General features: G+C 44.9%; 1 protein-coding gene across 4 annotated transcripts; it reads right to left on the bottom strand.

Moving 5' to 3' along the window:
- Nucleotides 1–3,366: 3,366 nt before the first annotated feature.
- On the bottom strand, nucleotides 3,367–9,025 carry STMN1 (stathmin 1). 4 transcript variants are annotated; one of them, XM_077150766.1, is made up of 5 exons: nucleotides 8,758–8,871; nucleotides 6,655–6,727; nucleotides 5,855–6,027; nucleotides 4,275–4,466; nucleotides 3,368–3,898 (listed from the first exon to the last, which is right to left on the bottom strand). In XM_077150766.1, the coding sequence occupies exons 2-5, from the start codon at nucleotides 6,665–6,667 to the stop codon at nucleotides 3,827–3,829; spliced, it is 450 nt and encodes a 149-aa protein (XP_077006881.1). In that variant the 5' UTR covers nucleotides 6,668–6,727; nucleotides 8,758–8,871; the 3' UTR covers nucleotides 3,368–3,826. The 4 variants fall into 4 exon arrangements, with proteins under 4 accessions (XP_077006879.1, XP_077006881.1, XP_077006880.1 ...); XM_077150765.1 differs by lacking the exon at nucleotides 8,758–8,871 and adding an exon at nucleotides 8,369–8,572; XM_077150767.1 differs by lacking the exon at nucleotides 8,758–8,871 and adding an exon at nucleotides 7,800–8,114.
- Between the last annotated feature and the right edge of the window lie 282 nt (nucleotides 9,026–9,307).

Genomic DNA, 9,307 nt, shown 5'->3' with positions numbered 1-9,307 from the left:
TCCAGCCAACAGTCAGAGCCCCTCCATCAAGGCGGTGACATTTCAAAGCTCATCAAACCCTTAATAGATTTCTAAAACTTGGTGTGTGTACAAAATAAGTCAGAAAAACTTCCTGTGCTCTTCAAGTGCAGAATACAGCTGCCCCTGGCAGAGGCCTCAGCCGTAGGGATATTTTGGAACCTTCTGTTTGATCTGGGTAAAGAGGGAGGAGAGAGATGGCAAAGAGACTAAGGCCTTGGCTCATCAGTGATGTTTCTGGAACCCTGGAGTTCAGCTCGGTGGGGGACTCCTGAAGACTATCTGAGATAATTTACTAAACAGTGCCTGAAAGTAATCACTCAGTAAACAGCAGCAATTATTCCCAGCACTGCCATTTTTCCAGTCAACCATGGGGAAGTTTATTCTTCTATTTCCCAGTTCTCCAGTGCAGTGCCTGTCACATCTATCCTTCCAGAGCCCAATGCCCCCTCCAACTCAGGTCTTGCCTCTTTCCTAAACTGCCCTCACTGTGCTCTTCACTGCATTCTCTTGTCAATCCACCTGCTTCTGCCTCTATTTCCTCTTCCTTAAAACAGCTTTGTTTTCCAACCACTATACCCGTGTTCAAAAGGCTCCAAAGGTCTTCCGGGGACGGTACCCAGAAGCATTCAAAATCGTCCAGCTTTTGATGTACCATCATAGGCTATCCTACAATACTGTTTCTAATAAAACTAGGCTGTCCCGGACCCCTGGTAACAGAATTACCTTTATACCAAGAAGGTTGGGAAAGCACCAAAATCTGCAAGTGGTGTGTGCCCAGGTGAGGCCAACTTCAGGGTGCTCGAGCTGTGAGGCCTAAAGATCTTATGAGGGTAACAAAACCAAAACACACCAGCAGAACCTATGGTGATTCCAAGTGTGCTAAATGTGTCTGTGACAGAATCAAGCATGCTTTCCTGATTGAGAAGCAGAAAATCGTTGTGAAAGTGAAGGCACAATCAGATTGAGAAAGCTAAATTTTTTAAAAAATGAAGCTTTTTTTAATGGAAATCAAAGACAAAAAAAAAGCCTCCAAAAGATCTCCACTGCTTGGGATAAAGGAAGTGAAAGGATAGAGGACTTTAACTGAAACCCTGGCAGGTTCTCCATGCACATTGCAATTGTGTGCTTATGAAGTGCTTAAAGAATGATTTATTGGGGTTTGAAGTAGGGTCCATCTGACTTCTCTGAGGACCAGGTCAAAGCCACCTTCTTCTCTCTATAATGCTCCCCAGACCACCAAAGCCCTCTGTGATTCCTCCCTTCACCAAACCACTAAGGCACACTTGGCTAGTATCACACATTTGGTCAAGAACATCATCCTCAGGCAGGCCTTCTACAACTCTCCTTCCCCTTCATGAGTATGCGCACCATGCCCTGGGATCCCATTTCATATTCTTTTCATCCTTAACACAGAGCCCAACATGGAGCACATTCCAAGTGCTTGTTGAATGTTGATTTAAGGGTCTCCTTCACATCCTTCAAACCTTTCTTTTCCAGAGACCTATCAGTTATGGATGACTAAGTGCAAATGCCTCAGGAAGAAGGGACAAGCTTCCTTTCCCATACAAGTCAAAGAAAACATACTCAAGACAAAAGGAATGTAGTTCTCATCCTCCGTGACAGCCCCCAGGCTGCAACAAAATCACTCTGTCCTTACTAACTTCAGGAGTGAGACACATACCTGAGGCCAGAGCACCTAGGCAGGAAGCACGAAGGTAAAGAATGCCCAAAATCTCACCGCCACTCACCCACCTCATTCCCTCCAAGTTATTTACAAAGATACTGAGGGGTGGAAGTTTCTTAACTGACCTAACCCAGTTTTCTCATTTTATTCATGAGAAAACTGAGGTCCAGGAATAAATGCTTCTCGAAAAGTCAAGAGATGAAATAGAAATGCCAGGGCTTGCTTCTGATGTTGTGGATAAGATGCATCCCCTTCGGCTTCCTGTGACAGGCTGCTGTCCTAAGTAGGGTGGGAGCTCAGGACCACTTTCTCATACTAAGTCAAAGCCATTATGGGATTGCTCGTAACTAATTTCGGTATCCTCCCTCAGGCCCATCTTGGGTTTCTGCCTTCTCCTGAGCTGTTCCCTTCCCTACATGTCCATTATGAGCAAAAGCTTACTGCCACCTGTAAGCCACTTAATCTTATTACCCCAAATTTGTATCTTCAGGCCATCTTTATACTCCCAGCAGGTATATACCCTCACCCATGAAACTAACACCTACACCTGAGCACCCAAAGATGAATAATGCTGAGCTCTTGCACACAAGCTTCATGTTGCCCTATTTGTTCTGACCCTATTGTTATGGTAAACTACACTTAATCTTTTTTCTATTTGGCCTCTGCAGCTGTAACTCTTTAATTTCAGCTTTTCAAAACTCCTACAATTGATAATCCTGGTCTAAGTACATTTAAAAGTCAATTCAAGACACACAAAAGCTGCATCATCATTTCCAACTCAAGAGGATAAATTAAACCACTCAGCCTCTGGCTGAAAATAGTAATCATTATATAGTGTTACATACATGCTAAATACTTCTAAGTATTCTCTCCACACACACAAACTTATTTAACCCTATTAACACAGGAGATAGGTTGAGGCAGGTTCTTATCTTCCTAAATAAGTTTGGTAAAAGCCAAATCAAGATAAAGCCAGGGCTGAGAGGCAATGCCTTAGCAACATGCAGACTCTGCCATCTGACTGCAACATCAGGAGTCACCCTACACCTACAGTGCTTGGCTTCCAAGAGCTTTTCTACAGACTTCTGGGAAGCATATAATCATATCTAATTAAGACAATTTCCCACATAGCTGAGGAAAGTTGTCAAAGGCTTTCCCTGAATTGAGAGGCAATGCTCTGGCTTGGGCAAATATTGCAGCCTCCCGATACAAGATGAAGTACTGCTAACCTTCATCACCGATCAAATGCTACTCTGAGAAATAAGGATCCCTTTAATCACTGCATAGGAATTGCTGCAGCAGCACAGAAAGTTCAAAAAGCAAATAAATCATCAAATATCTCTGTAAACAGAATCGTAAAATTCCCTCTAAACCATTCTCTAGAAATACTATTTAGGTCTTTAATCTGCCTTTTTAACAGGGACAGGGGAACAAAAAAAAGCTTGTTTGCAAACAAACATCTGAAAGAATATAGTAACAGCTGATCTGGGCTGAGGCATCAAAACAAAGTGATGATTGTGGAAGAAGACAATGCGAATAACTCTAGAGCAACAAACTTGAGGGCAGAGCACTTGCAATAATGTGTATGCTGGGTATTTCCATCAGACCAGAGGCCCAAACTAGAACAGAATTCAATCAGAAGGTTCTCTCTCACCTGAATAGAAAGAAATCACTGCCACGAACAGTACTGTGCATTTTTATTAACCATTCAAGTACAGTAGCATCTGGTAAAATGGGGACAGAATTGGGATTTATAAGTGAACAGATATTCAGCATCTAACAGTTTGAAAGAAGCCACTACATACTCTTCACAAACATCTTTTCACAGAGCCAATATAGTACTAGCCATTAACCCAGTACACCAAGTGCACTGAAGTAGAAAAGATGCAACAAGAAAAATAGCTACATTAGAAAGACCTCAACACTTTAGAAAAAGAGTAAAACACTTTTAGTTTCTCCCCTTTAGCCCCTAAAACAACATCATACAGTCTGGATCTACCTATATAGTCCTACATCAGCTTCTAGAATATTTGTCAGGAGGGAAAAACAAAATGACACTGGCCAGTACAGTCTTTGGATATTTAGGAAGGGGAGGGGGAGAAAGTCAGTTCTCAGAACAAATTAGTCAGCTTCTGTCTCATCAGCAGGATCTTTGGATTCTTTGTTCTTCCGCACTTCTTCAACGTGCTTGTCCTGTAAAGAAACAGTAACTGAGTATAATCAGCCAAATAAAAGGGCCTGCCAAATCATGGCCCCCAGAAGAAGCCCAGCAGCCTCGGTACATGTATTAGAGCCTGTGGGAACCATCTAATTAGAATACTGAGACATCTTCAAACCTCCTGAGCCACCTGTAGAACCTAATGATCTTCCAAGAAACAAGCAATGATATTGAAAATAACTGGATATTCCATCTTATTTTTTAAAACAAGGTACCTTTTTTAACCCCAAAATCGATAATGACAAAAAGATGCCAAACACCTTTTATCAAGGCAATTAGTCCAAGCCACTTTACCGGTGCCTCAAACTCCAAGCTTCTAACCTCTCTACAAAGCTCAGTTCTGAAACCAACCTTTTCTCGCAAACGCTCCAGTTTGGCAGCCATTTGTGCCTCTCGGTTCTCTTTGTTGGCTTCCATTTTGTGGGTCAATTTCTCTTCTGCCATTTTACTGAAGTTGTTGTTCTCTTCTATTGCTTTCTGAAGCACTTCTTTCTCATGCTCTCGTTTCTCAGCAAGTTGCTTCAAGACCTCAGCTTCATGGGACTGGAAAAAAGTTAAACAGGCTAGGCTCTCTGAAATGTATTTAGCATTAGCTAGAAATACAGTGGAAATTACTCATTAGGGGACTGTAAGAGGCAGAATATAAGGTTCCTTTAAATAGTTCTTAAATCAAGAACTGAATTAGCCCTATCATAAAATACTGTGAAAATCATATTCTTTTTCTAGTGTTTGCATTTATTTTGGAAAATTGCCTGTATATATTCAGAGATCACTTGCCCAATTATTCCTTAAGGAAATCCTTGTAAGATTTACTGCTAAGTAGTATCCAGACAACTTAGGAATATACACTTGGAAACACAGCTTTATTATAAAGAATTTTGGTTAACTTCAAAGGATACCCAAAGAAAATGAGTTAATTATTTAAAAAATGAACTGTAACTGCTAAAAACAAAACAAAACTGGACGATAGCAATGGAAAATTTAAAGCTAAGTCTCCAGATTACTTCTTAAACCAGAGGGATTTCTCTCTAAAGGAAAGGCCTATTAGCTTTTCTCTGTGGAGGCTCCATTAACTTCCAAACCACTGGAGTTCTGTTCATGGTGTGCCTCTTTCAACAGACTCAGAATAGCTTGTTACCAAACATTCAAATATGTTTGGAAGCACTGACTTGCAGGAGAACTATGGAGCATCTGCTACAACTGCTACTGATTTTGTTAACTCTCTTCTGCAAAATCCCCATCATGATAAGTGTTTCAGTATATTTAGCCATACTATGTAAAAGCACAGGCTAATGACAACAGGGCCAAGGCTGATTCCTAAGAAACTTCCCTTTCTTCAGCTTTTGGCTGCATCTTTTCCTCCTACTCTTTAAGCTCAAAAACCATAGGAGTAAAAAAAACCCCACAAGAGTGCAGGCAGTAGGGGCCAGTACAAACACTGCCCATCTTCCTGGCAAAATGGTCCACTTCTTTGTATTATACAGGGCTGAAAAAAAATTATGAAAGGAGACAAAAAAAAGGAAGGAAGAAGGAAAGAAATTCTCTCAACACATCTATTTTTTCACAAGGAAGCATGAGTTTTGGTTTACAATAGACTGGCCTGAATTCTGGCTCCAATACTTACTAGTTATATGACTTCAGGACAATGATTTAACATTATTAAAACCATTTTTTAATCTCCATATCTCAGGCAATACCCACCCCCTGGAGGGTCACTGTATTAAAGGAGAAAAATACAGTAAAAGAGCTGGCACATAATAGGCGCTCAATAAATGATGGATGATATTTTCTTCCGTCCACTAGAATATGTAATTTTCACACAGTTATAACCATGGTGTAGCTGCATTCTGTTTTCCCTATCATGGAAATAAAACTGCATTTGCTGCACTACATTAATACATTTCCTATTTTCTCTAAATTGTGATTTTTACCTTGCGTCTTTCTTCTGCAGCTTCTAACTTCTTCTGAATTTCCTCCAGGGAAAGATCCTTCTTCTTTGGGGGGGAAAGGGGGAATTCTGGGACGGATTCCTTTGACCGAGGGCTGAGTATCAGCTCAAAGGCCTGGCCTGAGGCACGCTTCTCCAGTTCTTTCACCTGGATATCTGGAGTTGATCATATTTATAATGTATTCAGAAAAATGTGGAGCTGTCCTATTCTAATAAATGGATCTACTATTTTCTAAAATCCAAATAAATTTAATGAATACAATTAGGGCTGATGAAGAAGCAGTGTTTGGAGACAAAAAATTATCTAAAGAGCACTTGCCAGAAAAACAAAGCTCAGCATCTTTGGATTAATAAATACCATCCTGAGACATTAGGATTTGACAATGACTTTGGCAAACAAAAGAAAGACATGCTAAACTCCACACTTTGGGTGGGTGGGCCACAGTGGCTCAGAGTTCTCGCTTACTATGCCAGAGACCTGGGTTCGATTTCCAGTCTGTCCATGCAAAAATATAAATAAATAAATAAACAAACTCCACACTTTTTCTTTAAAACAAGCCAAATGGTCTAACAATGAAACAATCAATTAAGCACATGCTCAGTACATTCGTAATAAACGTTTTGTTCTTTTCTTTCTTTGACTATTCTCCTATTCATAAAATAAGTCTTTTAGAAAGACTTAAAACACAAGGGCCAAACTAAAGGCTTAAGAACTGGTACTATGTCCTATTCTAAAATCACAAACCCATCATGATTTTAGCTTTTCCAAAGAGAATTACCTACCAGAAGAAGCCATGGTGAATAGAAGACAAGAGACTGGCAGTGTATTTTACACAATCCACTGGTAAGGAATGCCCTGAAAACGATTTCCAGAAGCATGCAATCAATTTCTTCGCATTTCTATATGGCATCATTACAAAGAGACTTCAAATCACATCCACATAAATCAATGTCAGAAAAATCACTACCGAGGAATTAAATAAGAAAGCATTAACCAGGAAAGAAAATCATCAGAATGTATGAAATACAGAAACATATTCAGAAATTTGGACTGAAAATAACATCAGTGGCAGAAAATCAAGTTAACTGAATCTGCCCATTAAAAAAAAACTCTTGGATTTTCAAAAGAAGTCGAGATTAAGTTACAATGTTGAAAAATATTTTTCCCCAGAAGCTCTAAATTATTCTTACCAAATAGTGGTAAAATATTCCAGATTTAACTCACAACTGTGAGATAGGAGCCATCTTAATACTGTCTACAACTCATTGTGCAAATGAAATACCCACCCGTGCTTTGTCTCTATCTGTAATGGTGAAAACAAAACGCCCAATCCAATATGAACCAATAATATTGAACTTCCATTGTTTGAAGCTTAAGCTCCTTGTCCAACAGCAGGCAGTAGTTTTAAGAACCTCTAGGTTTCAGGTTAGTATACATTTTCTCCTTTATGTGATGAAAAAGCCTACATCCTTTATTAATTTTTTTAAGGTCACGATCCTTGTAGATTCCAGACTAGCACCAAAACGTAGGGCTTCAGGAGCAGAGAAATCGTCTAGCCTAAACAGAGCATTAAACGCAGCACCTGCCCCAGGATGGGAGTGGCTCTGATCCAGGCGAGGAAAAGCGGGCAGGCCACCTCCGGCCAATCAGAGCACGCCCTGCGCTCAGGCCCCTGGCCCCGCCCCTTTCCTCCCCGCGCCTTTTCGAATCTCCCCGAACTCTCAACACCCCTAAGCGCGCGCGCGTGGAAAGGGGAGGGATGGGCGGGGCCAACGGTCCTATCCGGGTAACTCCGCCCTTCCCCGGTTCGCCCCCGCGCGGACGCCCCCCCCCCGACTCCCGCCAAAAACACCTAGAGGGTGTCACCGCCCCCGCTGCGGCTCAGCGGGAAAATGCCGCGAGTGGCCCCGAAGTCCAGGCTCGCTACCTCCAATCCTGTACCAAACTGCCCCTGCCACCGCCGAAACTGTCTGCACTCCCCGCCGTGAGACACGAGAGACCTCGCGGGGCGTCGGCGCGCCGGGAACGGCTTCTCAGTCGCAGGGTGGGGACGACCACGGGGAAAGGAGCCAGCCCCGGCCTCCTGCAATCCGACCCCAAAGCCGCTGCTCCCAGGGGGCTCCGCCCCACATCTTCAGACAATGGGAACCCCGGCGGGGCCGCGCCTACTGGGACACCGAAGGAGGCCACGAGGCTCCACGCCCCCTATTGTCTTCTCGACTGCACCCCGGGGCCGACGCCCCGAGCTCCCCGGCTGGCCGCGCCCTCTCCCCCACGAGAGCCGCGCCCCCAGGGAGCGAGGACAAAGCCGAGGCCCCGCCCGAGCACACACAGGCGGAGCGACCCCCGCCAGTCAACCCCTCTTGGCCCCGTGGCCGCTCCTGCCGTCCTCCAGCAGGGGGCTGCTGCCACGGCCCGACCCTTCTCGTCGGCCCGTACATCCCTCTTCCCCAGTTTGCTTCTTCCTCCTCCTCCTCCTGAAAGCCCCTCACCCACCTGCTCGATGCGAGACGACTGGCCACACTCAGCACCAACAGACCCGGGCGCGCACAAAAGCGCCAAACAGCGACACGTGACCTCTCCGCAAGGCTCTGCATTGGCTGAGAGGGGCGGCACGTGCCGCCGACCCCTCCCCGCCGTAGCCTAAGTGGGCCCCGCCCGTCGGGACCCCGGAGCACCTCGGGAAGTGTAGTCCAGGCTGGCGGGGCAGGAGGACAATGCGAGGGGTGGGGCGTGCTTGGGGGTCACCCCAGGTGTGAACCAGGGGCAATGACAGTTGGTGTCGCCGCGGAAGAGGGCGTTGCCGTGGGCCCCCAACTAGATCAGAACCTGCTCTCACATCCCTAGGAGAAGGGGGTGGGGTGGGCGGAGGGGTCTTTCCCTACCTCTCAGAAGGTGGCCGCCTGGACTCCGCCTCTGTGGAGCCACGTGCTCCGCAATGCCCCAAGGGCAGCACTCGGACAGCGCAATCTCGCCTCTGGTCTCCCATTCAGCGCCACTTCCTAAGATGCCCGAGCCCTGTGACAGGACAATGCTACTCCACGCCGTTGCATGCCCCCCGGCGCCCTTCCCTGGACACCCGCGTGTCAGCTGTATTGTGACATCATTCATAATCCCTGACCCACTCAGCCCCAACATATCGCGGGCGTGGACCTTTCTGTGTGGTTCTCAGTACCGCCCTAGGGTTCCCGACCTGGTGGCCAGCGACCTGTGGGAAAGAAAAACGAGGCCCTGGAATTTGATCTTCTTTGGTCTAACAAAGCCCCACGGCTTAAATGCAGACTCCATCTGTTCTGTCAAGCCTTTTGCCTGATAGGGAAGGAAGAGCAGTAGCAGTTCTAGCCTACACAGACTGCAGTGAAGTGTTGCTTTTGTTCTTGAAGCACGTGCTCGCCTGAGCTGTACTGGGCTCTTTTTAATAATCAAAACAAAAGG

The sequence above is a fragment of the Tamandua tetradactyla genome, chromosome 2 (genome assembly GCF_023851605.1).
Source record: "Tamandua tetradactyla isolate mTamTet1 chromosome 2, mTamTet1.pri, whole genome shotgun sequence".
Classification (NCBI taxonomy): Eukaryota; Metazoa; Chordata; class Mammalia; order Pilosa; family Myrmecophagidae; genus Tamandua; species Tamandua tetradactyla.
The sequence above is the reverse complement of the archived record's forward strand: the minus strand, read 5'-3'. Positions and strand labels throughout refer to the sequence as shown.